General features: G+C 36.5%; 1 protein-coding gene across 2 annotated transcripts; it reads right to left on the bottom strand.

The window, feature by feature from the left end:
* Window positions 1-25,818, bottom strand: TMEM106B (transmembrane protein 106B). Of its 2 annotated transcripts, none has more exons than XM_043462736.1 (8): window positions 25,593-25,818; window positions 23,092-23,313; window positions 19,908-19,971; window positions 15,545-15,704; window positions 8,202-8,342; window positions 7,905-7,954; window positions 6,778-6,831; window positions 1-6,049 (listed from the first exon to the last, which is right to left on the bottom strand). In XM_043462736.1, the coding sequence occupies exons 2-8, from the start codon at window positions 23,309-23,311 to the stop codon at window positions 5,911-5,913; spliced, it is 828 nt and encodes a 275-aa protein (XP_043318671.1). In that variant the 5' UTR covers window positions 23,312-23,313; window positions 25,593-25,818; the 3' UTR covers window positions 1-5,910. The 2 variants fall into 2 exon arrangements, with proteins under 2 accessions (XP_043318671.1, XP_043318672.1); XM_043462737.1 differs by lacking the exon at window positions 25,593-25,818 and adding an exon at window positions 24,659-24,826.
* Between the last annotated feature and the right edge of the window lie 999 nt (window positions 25,819-26,817).

Below are 26,817 nucleotides of genomic sequence, written 5' to 3'. Positions count from 1 at the left end.
TTGACTGATACAAATTTTATTTTTCATGCTAAAATTTTTACAAATTTGATTTTGTCATACACAAGTACAAGAGGAACAGTTACAAGTGAATTAAAAAATGGTATTTGGGGGCACTTCTGTTCATTTTTCTGTCGTAAGTATGTTTTGTTACAGGTACAGCAACAATAGATAAAACTACAGAACTGCTCAACTTGGAAATTTAGTATGTTATAATGGAGGCTAATACCTAATATCAACAAATAGTAAGTGCCCAAACACAGTCTCACACTCTGTTATTATTTATTGCACAATTAAAATCACTGGTTAGAACCTACCCACCAATGCCAACAATTTCTGACCAAGCATGTCGAGTCAGAAAGCATTTTAAAATCATTTCCCAAAATCTTACTTAATTTAGTTCTATGAGGAAATATAAGACAAAACACACAAGACAAGCTTGCTGATATTATATGCCTAAATCATTATACAATGAAATTATGCATCTTGTGCAATGTGGCATTTCCCCCATCTCACACAGTAACAAAAGATGAATACAGCTTACAGCATTCAGTCAACCGCCGACAGCTGACATAGCATCTCCCAGACTTCTAGTTTCTAAAATTCTGGGGGCAGTGGGACAATTTGAACTGTAACAGTCTACAAGGTAGAAACATTACCTCTTGGCCATTGGCCCAATACTAACCCCTTTTGTTTTTTAGTATACAAAATATGCTGAAAACATTTCTCTTAAACACATTTCAATTAATGTAATTAAATAGAAGGCAATAACTTCCTTCTAGAAGAATTAGATTCAGCTATGAAAAACTTGCCATATATTTGTTTAATTTATGGAATACTTTTTGGGTCAATACAGACCACAGTGTATTTTTTAACTTAAAAGTCTATGCTAAACATGAGTAAAAGGAACTAAAAACATAATCACACTGGTAGTTTTTTAAAAGTGAAAATTACCATTTTTATCCCTATAGTATATAAATATATCACTTGCTTTCATCCTAATTAAAGGTCAATTTCAAGAAAAAAAAAATCCACTGTGAAATTTAAATTCTAAGCACAAAAATATACAAATATTGGTTCTAATCAGAAATTTCAGCTGACAAGTGAACATTTTTACTTTGAAATATGTAGATCTGGGATATAGTAGTGAATTTTTTGATTGAACACATCACAAATATATCTAGTTTTCATGTAAAAATAATTTTTTTTAAAGAAATAATGTTTAACAGTCTTTTTATCCCACCTCAAACATATTTTTTCCTTAAAATAGTTTAACATCTTATTTAAAATCTGATATTACAAAAAAAGAGAAAGAAATAAAATTAATTCTTAGATGTATTTGAGCCAAGTAGTTACTGTTTTCAGATGTTATGAGCTAAAAAATCATAAAATGATGAGTAACCTTTGGCTTACAATCTCACTAATGCCAACTGGGAAGCCCAATCAAGGAAGACATATGTACCTGTAAATTTAAAATTTTATCTCTTTTAGAAAGAAACCCTAACAGATAAGCATTAATAATTAAGATAAACATTTTATACTGAAGATTTATAAAATAATATAGTATCTTAATAGTATTCTTAAAAATACTATCAAAAGCCTCAGTCCTACATATTAAGTGCAATATCCAATACATTTTTATGAATAAAACATTTTTAAAGGCTAGAAAGAAAATATGCTTACTGTAAGAACAATGATGCTTGAGTAAAACAGACCTGTTGTGAATCTCTAATCTGCCACTTTAAAGCTTATGTATATTTCTTAATCTCTCTAAAACCCAAATTTCCTCAGAGATAAAATGGGGGAGGGGTAATGACAGTAACTACCTTAAAGGACTCTTCTGAGGGATAATAAGAAAAGTTAGTACAGTACAGTATGTGACACAGAAAGTAATCAATAAACATTAGCTATACTGAAAAGTGACTTACTCTGGGGTCAAGTATCTAACAAATCATTTTCTTAAATAAGACATAGCAATATACAAAACATTATTTATTTTAAAACTCAAAAAAAAAGTCAAATGGCATGAGAGAAAGTTGGGGACACGTACTCCAATTAAGCATCCAGAATTATATTGCAATAATAATAAGACTAAGAACCACAAAGATTCATCAGGCTGACGTCTGAAGTCTTTAAGTTACTTTCATTTTATTTTGGCGATCACTTCCTATCTATTTGAACACCACACTGTGTTGTTCCCAAACTATGATTCAGAAGATCTAAAGTGAATTTTATTTTCTTGTCATGAATTCTTCGAGAAAATAATTATGTCATTTGCCTAAACAAACAAAAAAGCATGGAAAAAATGCACACAAATAAAACCATGGTCATTTACATGTTACATGGTACAGTAAAGATGGCTATTTAGAAACTGCAAGCGGTTTACCTGGGTCTAATATTTTCAAACTTATTTCAAATCTTAAATCCATTAATCTCTTCTTTATAATTAGTCTCTCTCTTATCTTTACTGGAATAATCACAGATTTAACAGAAAATTAAGCTACTTAAAAAATTAACTTCTAGATTATGCTCCAAAATATCTTACAACTGTTCATTTCCCATTGAAAATATTTAAGGTACTAATTTCAAGATATCCAAAATCTTAGTTCATTAGTATTAATTGGACTGTCACTATGTTACCTATGTACCTATTTTCTCTGATTTTTACTTATACTAACCTGAGTCAACAGGGCTTTCCAATGGGTGATTGAATTGACCAAGCACAGATATGGCAGACAGAAAAATTCGGTCTGGCATCAGCTAAAGTATTTATTAAATATTCAGCAAGTCCCTCAACTTCTCCATGCCTCTTTTTCCTTTTCTAAAAGATGGGGCTCCTACCACCCTCCTTTTCTGACTCACAATCTGGCAAATGATATGACAAAACAAGAGTTCTGCAAAGGGCATGGTGCTATATAAATGTAATATCGAAACATGTAGGCTTGGTTAGAATGACCAGTCTATTAAAGGTGCAAGGAAGTTATTCTTGGAAGTATCAGAAGAAAAAAAAAAATTAACATTTTTACCATGTTTGTTGAATAAGGTCTGAGAATAGTTTTTAAAAAATCTTATTACCATGTAAGAGACTGCACTGGACAATGACCTAAGAAATGACCTCATCTGTTCTTTTCAGATTTTTTTTTAATGGCTATAAGTCTGCATTACTAGAATGTGCTTTTGTAATTGTATTAATTGACAGCCTACTTTGCTCTAGGGTTCTCTGGCAGTTACTTAACCCTCTGTGAAAATAGTCACAAGTGATCTTTATTTCTCTATTTTTTTTAACTTATTTTAAATTTCAGTTTCTTTCTGATTTGAATGCCAGAGAAAGCAGGAATAAAGAATTTTTAATTCAAAGAAGGAATAAATATTTAGAACTAAGTCAGTAAAAGCAAATGTTCTCTAACTTTCCTGACTTTTCAGCAGATGCTCTGCATCCACTCTACAAGGATATTAGTGCTACATATCAAAACAAAAGTCCACTAGTTTACACTATATAGTTTTCCAAGGTTAAAAGATACAAAGTAGCAAAATAATTTAGGATTGATTTTTGAAGAAGACATACCTGAAAGGATGATTTTGAACAAATGAGACAAAACAAAATATGGTTTTTTGTTTTTTTTAACATTTTTTGCTTTTACACAGTCACTGAAATACTTTTTTCTCTAAAAGCTGTCAGTCATTCAGTCGTGTCCAACTCTTTACCACCCCATGGACTACAGCCCGCCAGGTTCCTCTGTGCATGGAATTTTCCAAGCAAAAATACTGGAGTGTGTTGCCATTCCCTTCTCCAGGGGATCCTCCCAACACAGGGATCAAACCTGGGTCTCCTGCACTGCAGGCAGCTTCTTTAATGTCTGAGCTACTGGGGAAGTCTAACTCATTAGCTAAATGAGAAACTAGATAGGTTACTGGTCAGGGATGTAGAAACGGATCTGGATGTACTAACGGAGGTGATTGTTTAAGACACAGAAGTAGAAATTTTGAGGCAGAAGAGGGTCTGGATACCATTTATAATAACATCAGAAGATAGGAGATTGAGAAAAATGAAATGAGAACAATATGAAAAACACAAATAGAAGCCACACGGGAGTGAAGTGTGCAATTTCAAGGAGACAGGGGTGGTCAAAAAACATGGCAGAAAAAATATTAAAGATTGGGTTGGACCACAAAATCCATAATTAATTTAAAGGGGTGATTTTAGTTTAATAGTAATAAGGATGGATGAGTTAGCAATGGATTAAGGGGAGACTAAGTAGTTAAAAACAAAAAAAGAAGTTAGTACATTTCATCCATTAAAATGGTTCATTGAGGAAAACTTAGAAAAAAGGATATGAAAGCTAAGGGGAAACCTGAGTAGGTTTAAAGGCAGAAAGGAGGGCTTCATTAGCTCTAATTACTTATAATTAAATAAAGCTCATGTTTTATAGTTGAGAGAGTCAGACTTATAAATAAGAATGTTTCAGACCTAAGTTAGGCACTTTTCGGGTAGAGACAGGGGTAACCTGATTTGTCACTAAGGAACTGAAGGAAATTAATCTCAAGCCAACAACTGTTTTTGGTATCAATAGTCAGCCCCTATGCTCAGTAGCATGTATTTAAAAGGTACTCTGAACTTGGGAAGTGAAAAGGCCAAAAGCCCAAATGCAAAATGGTAGTAAAAATATAAAATAGTAAAGTAAGTCAATAATTTACACTTGAGAACAACTTTAAACAAAATCTAAACCAAAAGTAGAAAACTTAAAAAATGTAACTCCTAGAGGTCTGATATCCATGATGTGCAAAGTAATTAAATTTTAAAAAGCAGAGTGTAGGTTTTATTTTGCTATAGCCACCGTAATTTATAACAGGATTTCCTGGATAATTTTACCAAAATAATAATTTCACCTCTAAAACATTCACAAAATTGATGATCTGAGTACCTAACAGCTATGAAAAGTGTCTTCATAATTCTTTAGTATGAAAAGCAACATTAAAAAAAAGTGGATCACCAAAATATTTTATTTCAAATCTATGTTATACCTGATCAAATATGTATTTGGAAACATATTCACATTCTAGAGGTTTCTGAATTTCATTTTCCTGTTGGTTTTTTTTTTAATTTTTATGAGCAACTTACTAGATTTTAAATCTGTACCACTTTAACATTTATTACAACTATTTAGAATCCATGCATAATTTATTTACAATACTGTACATAAAATGGTTATACTTGCATATTACACAAAAGTTTCACACAACTGTAACATGGAAAGACATGTGAAACACATTATATAAGGGTTTTTAAAATTTTTCAGGTACAGAAATTTTGCAAAAATTATTTTGGTTTATAAGTGTTATGCAAACACTAGCTTGAAATAACACTGACAAAACCATGCAAATGAGTGGGATTTCAAAATGAAAAAGTAAAAATATTTAGCTAAAAGCTAAAATAGCACATAGTTTAAATACTACCAAGTAGCAATGGGAGTTTATAAAACAGGAAAAAAGAAAAGGTATTCTTTAAATGTCTTCATCAGTAATAGGCCCTCTGTAATTTTCTATAAAAACATTCAGAAATAAAGTTTCTCAAATTATGTTCATCACCAAAATTATGTTTTCAGTAGTGATTAGAGCTGTGAATTTTAAATACCATCTATTATCCTGAAGGAGAAGTCTTAGTTTTCCCCTTTGGGAAAGGAGCGAAGAACATCAATCAGTAAATTTAGGTTCAAATAAAGGATGCTGGTACAAATATCACAAACACAGAGTGGAGAGTTGTAATAAACTACAAGTCCACATATTCTTAGATGTACTCTTAAAACAGAAGTGTAAACTTTAGGTTGTTCAATTTAAGATCACGAAGTACCTCATCCTTCAGAGTTTGGAAAATATCAATAGGTATTTTTTTTCTCCAGGTGCATCTCTGAGTCTTCATTGTTGTGGCTGAAGTACATTTAAATATTCAGATTGCCCCAAATGATACGTGGTGTTTCTTCCACAATCAACATACTGGTACCTTTCCTGGGATATCTGTTCTGAATGTCCAAAGTAAGTTGTTGTTACAGTAACTCTAAAAATAAAATAAATGGAGAGAAGCACTGAATAGTTATATATTAAAAAAATCTTTCTAAAGTGGGAATACTTTATATATCAAAATTCTTTTCAGGGAGAGGTCATTTGATTAATGATAACTTAATGTTGCAGACATGGGTCTCTTAGGGAGTACTTCCCCAGTAGACAACAGGAATGCTGACTGAGCAAGCCCTATCCAAATAATTATATACAAAAAAATGTAATTTTTTTCAAAACACCTATCTTTGGCTAAAAATATATTTAGTTCATTGCACTCTTAAAAAAATTCACATAGTTCTCTCATCAGAGGAAAAGGGTTAATCAGGTGTTAGCTAACGGCCTAAAGACCCAACCTATAACTTACAATGTTCTCATGGCTTAGGAAAGCACCCAACTTGCAAACCAATAACATTGTTTCTCTTCACTACTGTTAGTGAAGGAATTGGCTGTTGAGCTCATCCTTCTGTCTGTATCAATTTCTAGCATTTCCCGAGTTCTCGGAAGGTCCAGATTCACTCCTTAGCAGCCATGTGGTTCTTCACTACTTCTCTGAGCTCCCATTTCCTCATGTGTAAAGTGGGAAACTGTTTACTTCACCTCACTGCACTCATGTAAGGCTTAAAATACAAATAAGACAGCATTTATAAAGATGTGTATACGCTAAGCTAATGTTATACATCTGAAGTTGAAACAAAGAAATTCTTTCCAAAAAAAATTCACACTTACTGCATCATGAGCACTATGTTATGTACTTTGATGGTTGCCAGTGTACAGAAATCACTGTTAAAGAAAAAAGCAATGTAAATACACACAAACTATGACATTATAAATTTATTAATAAAATAGTTAATTACAATTCCTCTCCCTATGTTAAAGCCAGTAGAAATACTATTAAGATATAATAAATAGCCATTAAATGGTTAAGCATTTTCTGTATCGCAAATGATTAATATTTTCAGGGCTTCTTATTCTACGCTTTCATACTACAGCAGATGTAGAGTTGTCTACTAACTACTTCTATTTTTTTTTACCTTTTGAAATTTTAGTAACCAGATTATTACCTACTCAGAAATTCTGTATCAGGCTGATATCAAAAGAGGATAAAAAAATTATCACATTTTTTTACTTAACAAGAGTTAATAATCATTTAGACCTAATTTAAAAGTTTCACAACTTCAAACCAGAATAGACTATTAAACATCATTAGCATTTGTAGTCCTCCTATACAAAAACAAAAAAATTATAGAATATGAGATTATGATTTTTATAACATAGTAAATAAAAAGTGACATGATATGCATGATCCTAAATGTGAAAAAAACTATGTGTACAGGTATATGTACATTAATGTTACACATTTTGAAAAGAGAGAACAGAGATGATCAAAGGCCAGAAGGAATATTCTAAAAATGTGGTCTTGTCTCTGCTAAAATGATGGAAAATTAAACACACATTTTCATTAAATATATATATTCACACATATATGTCAGACTCTTTGTGACCCCATGACCCCATGGACTGTATATGGAATTCTCAAGGCCAGAAACTGGAGTGGGTAGCCTTTCCCTTCTGCAGGGGATCTTCCCAACCCAAGGATTGAACCCAGGTCTCCCGCACTGCAGGCAGATTTTTTACCAGCTGTGTCACAAGGAAAGCCCAAGAATACTGGCATGGGTAGCCTATCCCTTCTTCAGTGAATCTTCTCAACCCAGGAATTGAATTGGGGCCTCCTGCATTGCGGGCGGATTCTTTACCAACTGAGCTATCAGGAAAGCCCTATATATTCACACATACACACACACACTTATTCTTTATAATTTAATGAGAGAAAATAATTAAAAATCAGAACTTACAACATATAACTCATTTCCTCTGCTATGACAGTAGGTACTGTATAATCAATCTGAAAGGCAAAAAATGAAAATAAACCAACAGAGAATGGTATCAAAATATCAATTATTTCAGACACATTTGAGAGTTTGGAAATCTCTCTTTTTATGGGTTTGATTCTATGACTTTCTTTTACATATGTATGGGATACATTTCAAAGTCTAATTTTTTAGGAAAACCCCCATCTCCTGAAAGTTAATATTATATACAAAGTTGAGATGCATTTAACTCCTCCAAAGTATTTTCTGAATGAAGCTTACTTGTTTCATATCCAGTGGACCAATACTGGTTATGTTGTTTAAGCGTGCCTTTCCAATAACTGTTTTTGAAAACTGAACTTGTGCAGTGATGTTTTCAACTTCAACAGAATAATAGTTATTGTTCGTTATATTTAGTGTATTCTGAAAAAGAAAGGAGGTAGAAAATGTGCAAGTTGTCTTAGAATAGGCATAATAAAGAAGTATTCAAAATTAATAGAGAAATGACTCCAGCTGTGGCTATGCTTCATTTACCAGGAGGAAGTAAATTGTCCCCCAAAACATCAAAGAACATTCAATGAACCAATTATTTGGATTTTGCATGAGTGCTATGTATATAAAATGCCTACAATGAACATACACTTTTAAAGAGTAGGCCCAGGAAATGTATAGTACCAGAACATAGAAAAATCAATGTTATAAAATGTATTTGTGGCCTTAGCAAAATTCAATAAAAGTTGTTGTTCAGTTGCTAAGTTCGTCCAACTCTTTGCAACCCCATAGACTGCAGCACGCCAGGTTTCCCTGTCCTTCACTATCTTCTAGAGTTTGCTCAAACTCATGTCTATTGAGTCAGTGATGCCATTTACCATCTCATCCTCTGTGGCCCTTTCTCCTCTCGCCATCAACCTTTCCCAGAATCAGGGTCTTTTCCAATGAGTCAGCTCTTGGCATCAGGTGACCAAAGTATTGGAGTTTCAGCATCACTCCTTTCAATGAATATTCTCAGTTGATTCCCTTTAGGATTGATTGGTTTGATCTCGTTGCTGTTCAAGGGACTCTCAAGAGTCTTCTATAGCACCACAGCTTGAAAGCATTAATTCTTCAGCGCTCAGCCTTCTTTATGGTCCAACCTTCACATCCATACATGACTACTGGAAAAACCATAGCTTTGAGTCTACGGACTTTTGTTGGCAAAGTGATGTGTCTGCTTTTTAATATGCTATCTAGGTCTGTCATAGCTTTTCTTCCAAGGAAAAAGTGTCTTTTAATTTCATGGCTGCAGTCACTGTCTGCAGTGATTTTGGAGCCCAGGAAAATAAAATCTGCCATCTTTTCCATTTATTCCCCCATCTATTTGCCAGGAAGTGATGGGACCAGATGCCATGATCTTAGTTTTCTGAATGTTGAGTTTTAAGTGAGCTTTTTCACTCTCCTCTTTCACCTTTATCAAGAAGTTCTTTAAGTCCTCTGCTTTCTGCCATAAGTCTGGTAACATCTGAGGTTTTTGATATTTCTCTGGGCAACCTCGATTCCAGCTTGGAATTCATTCAGCTCAGCATTTCATATGCTGTACTCTGTATGTAAGTTAAATAAGCAGGGTGACAATATACAGCCTTGAGGTACTCCTTTCCCCATTTTGAACCAGTCCATTGTTCCATGTCCAGTTCTAACTGTTGCTTCTTCACCTTCATACAGGTTTCTCAGCAGGCAGGTAAAGTGGTCTGGTATTCCCGTTTCTTTAAGAATTCCCCCACAGTCTGTTGTGATCCACAAAGGCTTTAGAGTGGTCAATAAAGCAGAGTAGATGTTTTTCTGGAATACCCTCACTTCTTCTATGATCCAACTGATGTCTGCAATTTGACCTCTGGTTCCTCTGCCTTTTCTAAATCCAGATTGTACATTTGGATAACCACAACATATTGGTTATCCAGTTTATTAAGAACTTTTTGTACAGTTCTTCTATGTATTCTTCTACCTCTTAATCTCTTCTGCTTTTGTTAGGTCCCTGCCATTTCTGTCCTTTATTGTGCCCATATTTGTATGAAATGTTTCCTTGGTATCTTCAATTTTCTTGAAGAAATCTCTAGTCTTTCCATGTTTTATTCTATTTCTTTGCATTGTTCACTCAAGAAGGTTTTCTTATCTCTCCGTGCTATTCTCTGGAACTCAGTCTTCAGTTGGGTATATCCTTCCCTTTCTCCTTTGCCTCCTGCTTCTCTTCTTGTCTCACCTATTTGTAAGACCCCTTCAGACAGCCATTTTGCCTTCTTTCATCTTTTTGGGGAATGGTTTTGGTCACTGCCTCCTATACAGTGTTATGAACCTCTGTTCATAGTTCTTCAGGTACTCTATCAGATCTAATCCCTTGAATCTGTTTGTAACTTTCACTGTATAAACGTAAGGAATTTGATTTAGGTCATATCTAAATGGCCTAGTGGTTTTCCCTCCTTTCCTGAGTCTGAATTTTACAATAAGGAGCTCATGATCCCAGCTACAGTCACTTCCAGGTCTTGTTTTTGCTGATGGAATAGAGCTTCCCCATCTTTGGCTGCAAAGAATATAATCAATCTGATTTTCATACTGACCATCTGGTGATGCCCACGTGGAGTCATCTCTTGCATTGTTGGAAGAGGTATTTGCTATGACCAGTGCATTCTCTTGGCAAAACTCGGTTAGCTTTTGCCCTGCTTCATTTTGTACTCCAAGGCCAAACTTGCCTGTTATTCCAGGTATCTCTTGACTTTCTACTTTTGCATTCCAATCCCCTATGATGAAAAGGACATCTGGTTTTGGTGTGTGTTCTAGGTCTTATAGGTCTTAACAGAATCGTTCAACTTCAGCTTCTTTGGCATTAGTGTTTGGGGACACAGACTTGAATTACTATGATGCTGAATGGTTGGCCTTGGAAACCAACAGAGACCATTCTGTGGTTTTTGAGACTGCATCCAAGTATGGCATTTCAGACTCTTTTGTTGACTATGATGGCTACTCCATTTCTCCTAAGGGATTCTTGCCCACAGTAGTAGATATAATGGTCATCTGAATTAAATTTGCCCATTTCCAGTTTTGTTCACTGGTTCCTAAAATATCGATGTTCACTCTCACCATCTACTGCCTGACCACTTCCAATTTACCTTGATTTATGGATCTAATATTCCAGGTTCCTGTGCAATACTGATCTTTACAGCATTGGACTTTACTTTCACCAGCAGACACATCCACAACTGGGTGTTATTTCTGCTTTGGCTCAGCCTCCTCATTCTTTCTGAAACTATTTCTCTACTCTTCCCCAGTAGCATACTGGACACATCAACCTGGGAAGCTCATCTTCTGGTGTCATATCTTTTTGTCTTTTCATACTCTTCATGGGTTCTCAAGGCAAGAACACTGAAGTGGTTTGCCATTCCCTTCTCCAGTGGACCACATTTTATCAGAGCTTTCCACCATGACCCATTCACCTTGGGTGGCCCTGCACGGCACAGCTCATAGCTTCACTGATTTACACAACAGTATGATCCATGTGATCATTTTGGTTAGTTTCCTGTGATTCTGGTTTTCTTTCTGGAGGCCATGGGGCTGTAGTTCTTGCTGCTTCTGTCTGCTCTCTGATGGATGAGAATAAGCGCATTGTGCAAGAATCCTGATGGGAAGGACTGGCTATGGGCAAAGCTAGGTCTTGCTCAGGTGGGCAGGGCTCACTAAATATTTAATCTAATTTTCTGCTGATGGGTGGGGCTGTGCTCCCTCCCTGTTAGCTGTCTGGCCTGAGCAGGCCAGTCCTGGAGTCTGCAGGCTCTGTGGTAGGGCTGGTGGCTCAGATGGTAAAGAATCTGCCTGCAATGCAGGAGACCCAAATTTAATCCCAGAGTGGGGAAGAACCCCTGGAGAAGGGACTGGCAACCCACTCCAGTATTCTTGCCTGGGAAATCCCATGAACAGAGAAGCCTGGTAGTCTACAGTCCGTGGGGTCACAAAGAGTCAGACACAACTAACTGACTAGACGCACAGGCTCTATGGTGGGGCTAATAGCTACCTCCTCCAAGAGGACTTACGCCAACATGCTATATGTCCCCAAGGAAAATTATTTTTTATTTTTCAATAAAAGTAATTCTAAAGTTCCATCCAAATTTTTCTAAATGTTAATATGTACATGTCTTCACAGGCTAAGTTATTTCTGATTCTACTGAATACAAAGACAACCTTTTAAAATGTTAAGCAAAACTTTAAATAAACTATTTAAAAAAAAACTATTTTAAAAAAACTAAATAAAAAATTTTAACTTATACATAAGTAGAGGTTTCCAACAGGTCACTTTTAAGAGGAATTGGGACAGATTCAAGACTTGATAAAAAGAAATACAGTTGCATCATTTCCACACTTAATTAACAGCTGGGCCGAACTTCTGCAATTCTAACTTAAACAACTGTTTGAAATTACTTTAGAAACAGTCAATGAAAAGAAAAACTGTTAAATCAGGAAATAACCAAACATCTAAAATAGTGCTAACAAAAGAAAAAATAAACAAAATCACGAGACATCAAATAATAAATCTTGAAGAAGTACTTGGAAGAGATAGTAATGGTTATCACCTATACTACGAGGCCTTACAAACTGGAAAAGACATAAAGCCTCCTATTAAAAAAAAATAAGAGCAAAGGATATGAGTAAAGAAATCAGAAGAGTACAAATATAAATGGCCAAGAAACACTATTTGTCAAATTAATTTATGGTCAGAGAAAAGTTGATTTAAATAAAAGTCGAATATTGTTTTATATCCATTAAACTAAAAGTTATAGAAAATGACGGATTCTATTTCTGGCAGGGATATGGGCAAAAGGGTGTATTTTTGCATTCCTGGAAAATATATGAAAGATTACAGCAATATTCATTGAAATTTAAATTATGTATTAACCTTTGACCTAGCAATTCTACTTCTGAGCAATTATTCCACAGAAATAAAAACATTAGGATATTAATGACAGTGTTATTTGTAGTGGCAAAAAAACAAAAAACACAAATCTTGAAAATAAAGTGAATGTTCAACATAAAGTAGAATGCTTGAAAAATAATATTATGTCATTACATGCAATAATATGCAGCCATTAAAAAGAATGAATGAACAGAAAATAAGCAGAAAATCAGGAGTGATTCCTGCAAAGTATTAACAACTGAGAAAACCAAGATGCATAAAAGTATATACAAAATATTATTTTTAAAACTAAATAATGATTTAAGAAAAGCTGAACATGTGAGTTTGTAAATTAATATGAATATGGAGAAAGATATGGAATGAGACAACATGGGATAAGTGAAAAGAAGATAGAAAATGGTCTTAGTATAAAAATGATTAAAAAAAAAATGTGCTAGCAACCAGCAATTTTATGATCACATTTATGCATTCATTTTGCTAAATGTAGAGAAATGTTTTAAAATTCCATAAAATAGTAGAAATAACCTGTCTCTAAATATATAAACATTTTCACCTACTTGGCTCTTAATACCAGTATCATTTTATTTCTAGCTGCTGCTGCTGCTAAGTCGCCTCAGTCGTGTCCGACTCTGTGCGACCCCATAGACGGCAGCCCACCAGGCTCCTCTGTCCCTTGGATTCTCCAGGCAAGAATACTGGAGTGGGTTGCCATGTCCTTCTCCATTTATTTCTAGACACTACAGTAAAAAATTGCAAATTTTAGGTCAATGGACCCTCTGATAAAGACCAAGGAATAGGATCCAGGAAAATTTTAGAGTCCTATTTAATACTGGTACACATTTTTTCTGATGAGGTGTCCATACTTTTCATTAGAATATTAAAGGGGTCAAAGATGCAAAACAGGCTGGAAACAGAAATACTTGTAAGAATTACAGAAAGATAAATTGGTAGTTAAAAAGATAACACAAAGATAAACATCAAGAGAGACAACAAAAAATAAGACAGGACAAAAAAGTTTAGTACAAAAAATAAAAAATTTTACTGCTGAAAACAGTGAGAATCCATTTAATTTATAAGGCAAGGAACTGCAGTCATAGGCTTTTAAATAATGATGATTTATTATCAAAGGCCTTAAACTATCTATGATCTTTAACTGCAAATTTACTTTCAGGAATTTATCCTTAAAAAATAACCTGAAATGGAAGCACAAAGTTTAATCACAAAGATGTTTTTGGAATAAATATTTGTAATATCAAAACTAAGCAACTATTAAGAAGGTTGAGTAAAAATTGTAATATGGCCATGTAAAACGCTACATGCAATCACATAATATGGGAAAATGCAGTGAGATAAATTAAGTGAAAACGTGCATGTATATACACTCACATATATGTGTGTACCCTTTATATATAATTCCATTTTAAAATGTGTAAATATATGCATGGAAATGCTTATACACAGAGTTAGCACATGTATGTTTAGTCATCTCTTGGTATCCATGGGGGATTGGTTTCAGGACCAACTATCCCATCTACTCAAGCTTCCATCATACCAAAACCTGCAGATGCTCAAGTCTCTGATATAAAACGGTGTATATTTGCATATAACCTACGCACATCCTCCACATAACATCTCTAAATTACTTCTAATATCTAATACAGTGTAAATGCTACATACATAGCTGTGAATACAACGTAAATGGTATGGAAATAGCTGACAGAGTATAGCTAATTCAAGTTTCTTCTTTAAAAAGAAGGATAAATGAATCCATGTGAATTCTTTTTTTCCAATAATTAAGTAGTAATTCTACCCAACACACATTTCCCTTTCAGTCCCTATCTCTCTCAACCCCCCTCCTCCCAACCAGCACCACAGGCACATCGACCTCAACCTCTAGCACAACAAACAACTCTTCAAGGAAAACGAATGAAGTCCAATATCACCCTTCCAAACAAATCACTGCCACACAGATGTACCTTAAAGCCAGAAGCAATGTATCCTCCTTATTGATAATACAGAGATTTGCAAACCATGCTTACATAAATGTAGAACAGGTACAAGACCTTCTCTGAGGTTTTTGGTTGCTTGTTTTCAGGTGTGGGAAGGCTGCAGAATCCTAAAAACTACTGTCCTGAGAAACAAAGATTTTCACACATACTAATTTACAAGAGAAGTCAATCACTTGTTCACTACCTTTGAAAACAAACGAATGGTCTGTTAAAGACAGCAAAAATTGTGTTTCACAAAACACAAGGACATGGAAATGTTACATGTGTAACATCTATTCAATCAACTATATTAACATCTTGCTAGGAGCAACTGAGAGTCTAATGTTGAAAAGTAAACAGATTGTAAAAATTTTTCTCCCAGTTAATTATTTAATTTTACCCTCCCAAAGGCATCTTCAAATGCTAAGGATTCTGAATACACAGAATTTGCCATTTTCAGCAGAATCAAAGATGATAGAAAAGGTCAATACATCAGACATAAAGAAAGAAAACTAAGTATTAAAGTGTTACCTTTCACGTTCTCTCAATAAGGACAAAGATGTTGCTTAACACGATAAAGGAATGACGTCTTCATGTTGATGTATGGCAGAAACAAGCACAATACTCTAAAGCAAATACCTCGCAATAAAAAAATTTTAAAAATAAAGGAATGAAGTCAAATATTAATATAAACATGTTCTTACCGTGATATTTAAATATATTGTGCGTTTTTGAACATCATAACTAACATATGCTGATTTGACGCCAATGTATTTCACGTCAATAGAACGAGGGAAAAGGAAAAACACAGCCAGTCCAGAAAGGAGCAGACAGACAAACACAGAAGCCATCACATACAGTTTTCTGGAAAAAAAAAGGAAAGTGAAATATTTAAACATGCATGCATCAAAAATTACATAATGAAACATTCAGAGAAGACATTTTCATTTTCAATTTTTCCTCTATTACATCAGCAGGAAAAGATGTATAATTTTTTTTTACCATCTTTTTACATTATAAAAGTATTGAACAGAGTAGGTTTGAATCTATTAAGCATTAAAATGTTCTTCTTAAAAGACATATTTATCTTTTTGGAGACTAAAATTTCAGGCTTATTATAGATAGAACAATTCCCAAAGCAGGCTGCTCATTAGAATCAAGCTGCGGAGTTTTATAAAAGTATAGATTTCAAGACTCCTTGATGAATTTACTGAAATGGAATTTTCACTTGTGTGTGAAAATCTGTGGTTATTTTATCAACTGGGTACACAGTTAGAATCAATTGTTTCAGTTTGTTTCAATTTTTAGGAACTGCTTTTTTTTACTTTTGATACAATCTTTTAAGTGATATTAAAAAAAGGACATGATCTAAAGTCTAAACAACAGAAATATATACATGTACACACAGATATCTAAATTGCTTACCTGCTGCCTCTTCAAAGTTCTGTCCCAAACTCTGAAGGTAATCAATTTTGTTAGTCTATAGTTTATCATTCTATTGTCTCTCTCTCCGTGTGCATGCCTGTGTGTGTTTTCAAAAAAAATGTTCTTTGGATATCATGCTTTAGTAAAATACAGTTCTTCCTCATTCCATTTTATCATATAGATCTAGTGTAACTTCTTCTACTAGTCCCTTACTAGTAGCCATTTACATTATTTATAGTTTTTGGTAAAATAAATACTGCCACAGTGAATAACGTGTGCAAATGCTATTCCCTGTATTTGACAGTAATCCTTAGAATAAATTTTTCAAAGTACAATTCCTGAGCCAAAAGGTAAATGTGTATAACTTTGACAGATAAGGCCAAATTTCGCCTTCAGCAGTAAGGCACAAGTGTGCTTGTTTTCACACAGTATTGCCAACAAAATAACACTGTCAAAATTTTGGACTTCTGCTCATCTAATACACAAGAAATGGTACCTCAGTATTGTTCTAATTTGCATTTCTCCTATGAGTGAGATTCACCATCTTTTCATGTTTAAAAGATACCTGCTTTTCTTCCTTGTGAACTGGCTATTCACAGATCTTACTTTTTGTATGGTTAGCCTTTTTCTTCTCAAACTGTGAAACTCTAGAGTAAGGATATTGGACCTCTACTAATAATTTGCAAATACCACTTCTTAGTTTGCTATTTGCATCCTGACTTGATCTGCATCTTGTTTTTGCTTTCATCTTTTAAAAGTTAACCTACACTTTTATTAACTTTTTAAATTTTATCCAAATTTATTAATCTATTCTTCTATTGCTGGATTCTAAACCATAGTTGGGAAAGCAGCTCCACTCTGAGGTTATTAAGAAATTAACTCTAAATTTCTTGGACATTCTTAATTATCTGCAAATTATATAATAAAGGGTCAGACTGACTGTGTATAAATCCTAGTTGCATTTTTCTTTCCATGAAGACTTGGTGTGCTGTTTTACTGCTTATGTGTTTAAAGCATTGTGGTCAAGAAGGAACATGCCAATCTGACTTTCAATCCCTTTTTTAAATTAATCAGTCCTTTGCTTGGGCGTTCAAAGGGGCTATTCAGTTTTTTGTTGTTACCTTTGAAGTCCAGCAATTTCACTAAGATGGGTTATTTCCAAAATTATGGTATGCCTTTTCAGTGTGTAGATTCATGTCTTGTTTCATTTCAAGGAAGTGATCTTGAGTTAAACGTTTTCTCTTTCTTCAGCTTGCCTCCTTTGATGTTCTTCAAGGGCTCCAGTTACATCTATGCTTGATCTCCTTGGCTTGTGTTCTGCACCACTTTCTCTCAAGTACTTTTCATTAATTTTTGTTTGTGTGTGTGCGCGCACGGGTGAATGTTTTGACTTCATCCTTTGTATCCACTCTGTCTTCTAAGCGCACTTTCCAAGGCATCTCTTTGTACTGTGTTCTTTCTGTTTGTCTTCATCTCCAAAATTATTTTTCTCTAATTCTTTCCAGGGCCCTGTAGACTCTCTTTTCATATCCTTCTATGGTTTAGTCACTGTATTTCTGAGTTCCTCAATTTTTGACTTTTTTGTTTTACTGGCATAGCCTCCATAGTTTCCTTAATCTCTTTCAGAACACGGAAGCATTAAGTTAAAGTTCTCATCTGCTTTTCTGATAATGTTTTATCATCTGTTAGTATTTTGATCAGTTCTTCTTTTATAAGTTTTACTACCTGTATGCAGGTCAGGAAACAACAGTTAGAACTGGACATGGAACAACAGACTGATTCCAAATAGGAAAAGGAGTACGTCAAGGCTGTATACTGTCAACCTGCTTATGTGACTTATATGCAGAGCACATCATGAGAAACTCAGGGCTGGAAGAAGCACAAGCTGGAATCAAGATTGTCGGGAGGAATATCAATAACCTCAGATATGGAGATGACACCACCCTTATGGCAGAAAGTGAAGAACTAAAGAGCCTCTTGATGAAAGTGAAAGAGGAGAGTGAAAAAGTTGGCTTAAAGCTCAACATTCAGAAAACTAAGATCATAGGATCCGGTCCCATCACTTCATGGCAAATAGATGGGGAAACAGTGGCTGACTTTATTTTTTTGGGCTCCAAAATCACTGCAGATAGTGATTGCAGTCATGAAATTGAAAGATGCTTACTCCTTGGAAGGAAAATTCTGATCAACCTAGACAGCATATTAAAAAGCAGAGACATTATTTCGTCAACAAAGGTCTGTCTAGTCAAGGCTATGGTTTTTCCAGTGGTCATGCATGGATGTGAGAGTTGGACTATAAAGAGGGGTGAGCGCAGAAGAATTGATGCTTTTGAACTGTGGTGTTGAGGACTCTTGAGAGTCTCTTGGACTGCAAGGAGATCCAACCAGTCCATCCTAAGGGAAATCGGTCCTGCGTGTTCATTGGAAGGACTGATGTTGAAGCTGAAACTCCAGTATTTTGGCCACCTGATGCGAAGAGCTGACTCGTTTGAAAAGACCCTGATGCTGGGAGGGATTGGGGGCGTGAGGAGAAGGGGATGACAGAGGATGAGGTGGTTGGATGGCATCACCGACTCGATGGACGTGGGTCTGCGTAAACTCTGGGAGTTGGTAATGGACAGGGAGGCCTGGCGTGCTGCGGTTCAGGGGGTCGCAAAGAGTCAGACACGACTGAGCGACTGAACTGAACTTTTGTATGATGCTTGATTGTGATTTTCTTTTTTTAATGCTCATATTTAAATTAGATACATTTTTGTACTTTTAAGAGAAGTTGCCATTTTGTGTGGTGAGGATGGGCCAGGATTGCTTTCATAGCTTCACTGTTCAAGGACTCCATGCTCTGTTGTTACACAAAGTATTAGATGGTCTCTACATATATCCACTTCTATAGTTTTGGGACTAACTGTATAGTTTCTGAACCTCTTCTCTCTTTTATCCCTACTCTTGTTCTATACAACCTGGATTCTACTGTCAGTAATTTTTTCCCTTAGGTTGTATCTTCCTTTTTGTAGGAGTTTCTATTGAGTTTCCTTAAGGTCTTTGAGGACTTAGGATGGCCCAGTTCCTTTAGATTTTCTCAAGGCCCCTCTGTGTATCTCTGTGGACTTTTGTGCACTCTCTCCAAGTTAAAGAGTTTTTAGATTTTCTATGTTAATAGGATATTCTCAGAGGAAATTCACTGGAAGTCTTCTGAGTGGGGGCCTCTTCTTTGGGATAAAGTATTTACTTTTTCCAAGAGCTCTTAGGAACTCTCCTTTTGCATTTCATCACAACTTCCACAAAGCTGCCAAGCACTTTTGGGTCCTTATGTCATCATGGTATGAATAACCATATTTATTCTGAAGTTAGTGGGAATACCTTAACACCTATTTTTGATGAAAATGTTGTCTCTGTGTAACTGAGACCTAATTGCTCTTTTAGGTCTATCTGTTTTAACAGATTTAAGATTTAGATACTACACTGCTTTCAAGAACTTATACAATCAGGAATCTTTTTTATTTTCTAATAACATAATGGATATGATGGCATAACTTAACCTGATTCTATTTTTCCTTTTAATAGTTTTAACTAAAATACTTATTTATACATATTTGAAAAGCAAAATTTTTTTTAAAAAATTGCCATTTTCTAATGATTACTTACGTTCTTCTTGGCCTTAATCTCTGATCACTGTATGGAATCAATGCCACCAGTTGGTTTTCTTGTCCTAAAAGAATTAGATTTAGAAATGTATTAACATGATTAATTTAAAGTATAATGGCTCCTCATCAACATCTGGTTTGGAAAGAACAGAAAACCATCTGGCTTTCATCTCATTCCTTTATTAAATTCTCTCAAGATCTTCAAAAATTATCCAGTAGCAGCTGAGCTCCAAAGCAGACACTGTTTTTTCATACGTGTATTTATAGCTAATCAAAATAGTATGAAGAATGAGAAAGAGTTATTCTTTTTTCCAGTGGGGGAAAAAAAATCACAAAGTCCAGGCTTTCAGATCTGAATTTGCCAGGCTTTCCTTCACCCAGTTTTCCATCAAGATTTCAACTGGGTTATCTGAATGAGCGCAGAAGCAGTATATTGTTACTGCTGTCTGAAAGCCCTGTAACTACAAAGGTTCTTGAACTATTCCCCCTGAAAACCAAAACTGACATGTATTAACTCTCAGGCTTCAAGAACCCAAACGTACACATAGCCTTCCGGGACTCTTTCAGTACTCTTTCAGGACTCTTCCAGGACACCTCTCTCTATATTAAGTTACTTCAAAATTCAATATTTCTTTCTTGGGTTGAGCATTATCCATTATCCACTCACTGGTGGACCAGACGATAAAGAATGTGCCTGCAATGCAGGAGACCTGGGTTCAATCCCTGATTTGGGATGACCCCCTGGAGAAGGGAATGGCTACCCACTCCAATATGCTTTCCTGGAGAATTCCATGAACAGAGGAGTCTGGCAGGCCACAGTCCATGGGGTCACCAAAGCGTCAAACACGACTGAGAGGCTAACACTTTCACTTAATGAATAAATGGACCTCTAAATGCCAATTTTCCAATCTTATGAAAACTTGATTCTTCATATTAACTATCAAAGGCCCACAGTCAAATTCTCTTTTAAAGCTTTCCATCATGCTTTTGTTATACCTCCCTGCCCCCTCCACAAGCCTCCCCTCATTCATACTTCCCCTACCGTATTCACATATAAACATGTATCTGTGTGTGTGTGTGTGCATATCCTATTTCGTGCTATTCATCTGTTTAAATGGCTACTGATTAAATAAAACTAACCCTTTAGCTACTATGCCTGTATCTACACAGCTAAAAGTAGATAGAGAAAAACAGTCTCATTTTAGATCACTAATCTCAAGTGGCCTTTAATAATGCCAACACTTACACTATATTTCCCGAGGTCATACTCTCAACCTGACTCTCCCCAACTACAATTTCGTAACTTCAACTTTCTCTTCAAACCTCCAATGTCGTCTCCCCTGTCCTTATGCTCAGTTCACGACGCGGCAAAGACAGAATTCCCACCAAGCTGCTACCAACACCACATCCACCCGCCCACCCGCTCGTGCACCCATGTCCTCTTCTGCCCCTCCTCTTGCTAGGAGTAAACTGGCCATGGTCCTCTGGAGGAGGAGCCTGTTGTGCCCGCACACTGTAATACTCCGTCACCTGCCTTAGCAGTGTTCTCTCTATGGCTCAGTCTCATCAGCAGACAAACACATTATCCATTCCATCTTCAAAGAATTCTCCTGACCTCACAGTCCCCTCTAGCTATCACCTGTTTCCTCTCCTCTCTTGCACAGCAAAACTAAAAAAAAAAAAGCTCTTTTCTGACGATATAACTTTGCGCCTCCTATGCACTCCTGATCCCACTCTACACACGTTTATGCATTTCTTTGCTACCAAAACTGCTCTTTTAAAAGGTCTCTGGCCTCTAAATTACCAAATCCCCAGGTCAGTGCTAAGTCCTCACATTATCTGATCAGGGGTATCTAACATAGTTGACCAACTTCTCCCCCACCAAGGAGTACATTTTTTTCATTTATTGTCAAGGATACCGCAGACAAAGGGATTTCCTGTTTCTGCTCGAGCTGCTCTTTTTAGAGTCCTTATGCTAATTCTTTCTCATGTCACCGACCTCAAAATGTTGCAATGCTCCGAGGTTCAGTGCTAAAGTCTCTTCTGTTTTCTATTCACACTGACAACCTTGGTGCTCTCATTCAATTCAGCTTTAGGTATCATCTCTACACCGACAGGACCCCAGCCTAGGCCTTGTATTTGAATTCCAGGCCGTTAGTATAACTAACTTCCTACTGAACAAATCTACTCAGATGTCAAAAGTGCAACTCCAGTTTTATATATCTAAAACTGAACTCCTGCTCTCTCCCCTGATACATATACTCAAACCTTTTCTCTATTTTTATAAGTGGCTACTCCATTCCTCCAGCTGCTCAGACAAACATATCTTCAAGATCATCCTTCACCTTACTATCCACAATGCACATCCAGGCAGCCAAAAATGCCTACTGGCTATACTTCGAAAATATATCTAGATTGCAAAACTGAGACTCCAGCCCTCCCCAGGCCCCCAGTCTGGTGTGTTAATCCTTTAACTACAATAATCCTTTAATTCTCAAATAGCTACTACCTCTGCAAAGGTATTGTCATTCTGGCCTCCCCTCAGCATCTCTCCAGGGTCAAATACTGACTTCAATCAAGCAGTAAATGAGAACAGTACAAGGTTTTTAAATTATTTCTCCTTACTTCCATTGCTACTAAAGTAACCTACAAACAGCACATGGGGATTACTCCCTACTGACTCCTCCTATGACAAGGCACAAACTGATTTTTTTCCTATATGGCTCATCTTCATGTATCATCCCTCTTCACGTAGTTCCTTTAAAAAAGAACTAATTAGCGCGTGACCAGCTTATTATTATTCTTTAAACAACAAATTAAAAATATTTGGTCACCACATTACTTATCCTAACACCCACTATAGCAAAGCAACTGTGACCTGATCTTTGTTGAAACCAAACGGGACTAAAACTTTACAGTCAAGACACGCTGCATATCTGCTATAATTTCAGGTGGGTAAGAAAAAAATATTGGAGGTAGAAGGGTGGTTTTCATTATTGCTTTAGGATCCCTAATTAAAATCTTTATGTTTGTGTCCTTTTGACAAAAGCTAACTGATAGGAAGTTTTAACTTTAATTCTGTCTTTTAAAACATAAACGGTTGTGCTTAGACCCATCAGTTTTAAAGTAATTGTGAAAATTCCTGGAATTATTCTTTAATGGAGAAACAGCGCAATAACACATACCCCTAGGAATTCTTCCTGTTCCTTGACAAGTGGGGCAAGTGACACTATCTCTTCCTGTAAATTCCACATATGGAAACTGAGAGACATCTCCACTTCTTCCATCTTCATTATGGACTTCACCATTAACCAATCCATTCCTCATATTTTCAGTCGATGTAATGCCATCATAACCATCTTCTTTATTTGAATGTAAAGGCAAATGAGAAAAAGACTTTCCCATGTCTAAGAAAAAGAAAAAATCTTACAGTAAACTTCAGTTTAAAAAGAAGTATACTTAAAAACATTACAGGATATTTATACTCATCAAATTAATTAAAATAATCTTTAAGGGAGTATTCAAACTACCATTTGGGTTGGAATTATATTCAATCAAAATAATGTCTGAAATAAAGGAGCCATTTACTAGAGTCCAAAAGTGCTTTTCTAACAAAATATTATGAAATGATATCATATCAAACTTGTGATGACAAAGGGCTTTCAAATAGCATTAAAATTTGACAGAAGCCTACACTTTCTTAAGAGTTCTCTGAAAAGAAACACATGGGCTTCACTTTTCTTAGAATAAAACAAAAACATGTTCTACCTTTAAAACAGCAGCAAAGCAAAAGTTGCTTTGGGCAGATTAAAGCTAGGTATCACCAGGTAATGTCAAAGTAGTATTTTTCACCTTTTAAAATTCATGCCCTTATGTGATAGACAAAATCCACAATCTTTCTCACACTCACATTTCTAGCTTTAAACATTTGCAACAACAAAAAAATGCAAAAAAAAAAACCTTCAGATTTTTTTCTTTCATTCAACAGTTAGTGAAAGTTAAAATTAAGAAATTAATATTCCAAAATATTGACTATAATTCACCAATACAAAGCAGCAAAATTTTGAATATTAATTTCAAATTTTTAGGATAACAGTATCAAAAATGCAGGTGGGAAATTAAATATAAATTTAAAGACAAATAAAAATAGGAAGAGCTAGTGCCTATATCAAAAGAACATCCACAGGTAAGTAATGCAGTAAAACTGCAGTTGAAGTCACACAAGTTTTAGGATTAAAAAAAATTTTTTTTAAGCCATATATTTTAATCTGTTGATATTCTGAGCACAAATTAACAAAGGGCAAAAGCAGAATTTAAAAGCAATCCACTTCTGTTTCTAAACGTGACCATAAATTTTTTATCACTTCCTAAAACAGATTACTAAAGGCATTCATATAAAAAGATGTGTCTTTAAAAATGCTCATTGCTTTGAATAAGAAAAAACTGACCCTCAAAATAATTCAACTTATCTTATTCTATGAAGAAAAGTCTACTTTTTAAAACTTGTATGTGATCTATGTGTTGGGGTCACTCAAACCCAGGGTAAACAGCAGGATAAAAAATTATATAACTAGTAGACGAACTTAAAATTTCAGAGTGATGAACAAAATGCTTGTTTTCAGTATTAAAAAAAATCTAGGTACACACTGCCCATTAAGTTCAAAAACATAAATAACTTATGACTTCTAAAAATGCATATATTTCTCTGGATTTTGCCCAAAGACATTTAATGCAAGCCAAACCAATACTTGCCAGTCACAGGTAGTTCAGGGGTGAATTAACATCACTGACCGCACACACTTTGACCTTGGGCTTATGTGCAATACTAGATGACCTGGGATCAGGGCGCCAAACGCACCCTTTTAGGATCTGTTAACACACCAGAGGTACAGGGTGCCTCCCACTGTAATGACTTAAAGGGAAAAGACACAGAAGGCAAAAAAACAACAAGAGGCTCTGAGTCGGAGTCTGTTTTCTATCCTTATGTAACAGCTGCCTTAGAGTCGGCGTGGGACTGGTGTTTGTTTCATCAAGGTTAATGGACAAGTGCCAGGCTTTGTCAGGCACTGCCCATTCCTGCCCTCCCTACTGGATTTTCCTCAAAGCGCTGCTAAGTTTAACCACTTTTATTCCTGGAGACTTATAAAGAGGTACTAGGCCCCTGTGCTCAATATTTGTTTTTTATTTTTTTTAATCAAAATCCCTTCATTTACTTAAGAGCAACACGAATCTTAGGCTTATTATGGAAGGGGGGGGGGGCGAAGTACAGGACTCCATCCAATTTAAATAGGTCGTGAGCTTCTAAACGAAAGAAGTCGGGGCCTTTCGTAAGCTACATCAAACCCAGGATGCAGCCTGCCGACTCTGGAAAGGTGAAAGATGAAACACAGGCAGTCGGACAAGAATACTGAAAAACAGCAGAACTAAGGGCTACCGGCCGCTCAAGGCGTGGGGGCCTGGTATCTTCCCCGTGCGCCGGGCTTGCACCGAAGCCCGGAGCCCCCCTGGCAGAAGGCTGGGCCGGGGGAAGAGGAGCTGACACACCTCCATCGCCCGGCCCGGAGCGCCTCTCTGCCCCGCAGCCTCCCCTCCGCCACCTCCTCCTCCGGCTCGGCTCTTCCCGGGGCGCCCGCTCGGCCCCCGCCGGTGAAGGGGACCTGGGGGCTGCGCGTCCCGGGTCGCTCACCGGCACACGGGGTGCTGCGCAGTCCCGAGCTGCTCCGGCTCGGACAGGCCCGAGGGCAGGGTCACGGAGTCCGCAGTCCCGGGCGCTGGGGCGGGAGCGACGGGTCTGCAGCGCTGGGTCGCCGCGGGGTCGGGGTGGGGGTGGGGCACCACCACGGCATCAGCCGAGGCCCTGCGCGGTCGCTGCAACCTGCGCCCGCGCCTGCGCAGAGCGCTCCCGGTGGGGCCGCGGTGGGGGAGGGGCAGTGTGTGTGCGCCGGGGCCCGGAAACGTGCACCACGCCTGCGTCCTTCCTCCGCCTTCTTAAAGCTCTGAAGGGCTGCTGCGGTTCTTGTCTGCGGTCTCCCGGTTTCATTTCCTTGGTGTTCCAAGAACTAGCGGTAAAATGTGACCGCTCTGGCCCCGGAAGATTTGAAAATAGTAGTAGTCCCTCCGTTTTCCCCGGTCAGGCTGTTTCCCTTTGCAAAGGGGAAAGACTCTCTGAGCTGAGCAGCCTCTCGTCCGAGCTCTTCAAGAGCTCCCTGACACTCGCCACGCTGGGAGTGACAGAAACTGGTTGGTAGACGCGTGTCTGGTAGCTGAGAAGTCACATCTGTTTTAATTTAGAACCTCTTAATTATAGAAAGGAATAGTAAGTGGGTGGGAACTGGATTTGGTTTTGTTGTTTTTGCACGTTTTGTCTCCCTCCTCCCCATAAGTGCTTAGTTACAAGAGGGTGAGATTCCCGCCCAAATACCCGTGTTTCAACTCATCCCTGTGACTTGGGGCTGTTCTCCCCATATCTCAAAGGGTAGATTATCTCATGTGAAAAATGAGAATAACCATACAGAGTTGTTTTGAGAGTTAAATGAGGTATTGGCAATGCCTATCAACCACGGACTGGACTCTGTCTGCAGAGAACTTCACGTTTAATGAATGAAAGCTACTTTTATAATCACGGTCACAAGGTACCTCATAACCAAGGAAGTAAGTGATAGTAATTTATTGTATTTTTGTGTCCTGACAGGCCAATAGAATATGAAGATATGTAAAAGTAAGAAATGCAAATAAAAAACATACAATTTAATATCTTAAATTCCTATTTACACGTGTAAGATAATGAGTCTGCTCACACAATGTTGGTAAAGATATAAACTCATAAATATCCTGGCAAGGAGTTAGACAATATGGAGCAAGAGTATTAAAACTAAATTTTCACATCCTTTAGCCCCACAGACCCACCTTTT

Source organism: Cervus canadensis, chromosome 3 (assembly GCF_019320065.1).
Source record: "Cervus canadensis isolate Bull #8, Minnesota chromosome 3, ASM1932006v1, whole genome shotgun sequence".
Taxonomy (NCBI): domain Eukaryota; kingdom Metazoa; phylum Chordata; class Mammalia; order Artiodactyla; family Cervidae; genus Cervus; species Cervus canadensis.
Note: the sequence above shows the minus strand (reverse complement) of the source record. Positions and strands in the feature narration are given on the sequence as shown.

Coding starts and splice junctions, on each gene's coding strand:
- TMEM106B (XM_043462736.1), bottom strand. CDS start 23,311: ATGGGAAAGTCTTTTTCTCATTTGCCTTTACATTCAAATAAAGAAGAT. Junction 19,972..23,091: donor AACAGGAAGAATTCCTAGGG/GTATGTGTTATT, acceptor TAATTCTTTTAG/GACAAGAAAACCAACTGGTG. Junction 6,832..7,904: donor GAGGAAATGAGTTATATGTT/GTAAGTTCTGAT, acceptor TTTCTTTAACAG/TGATTTCTGTACACTGGCAA.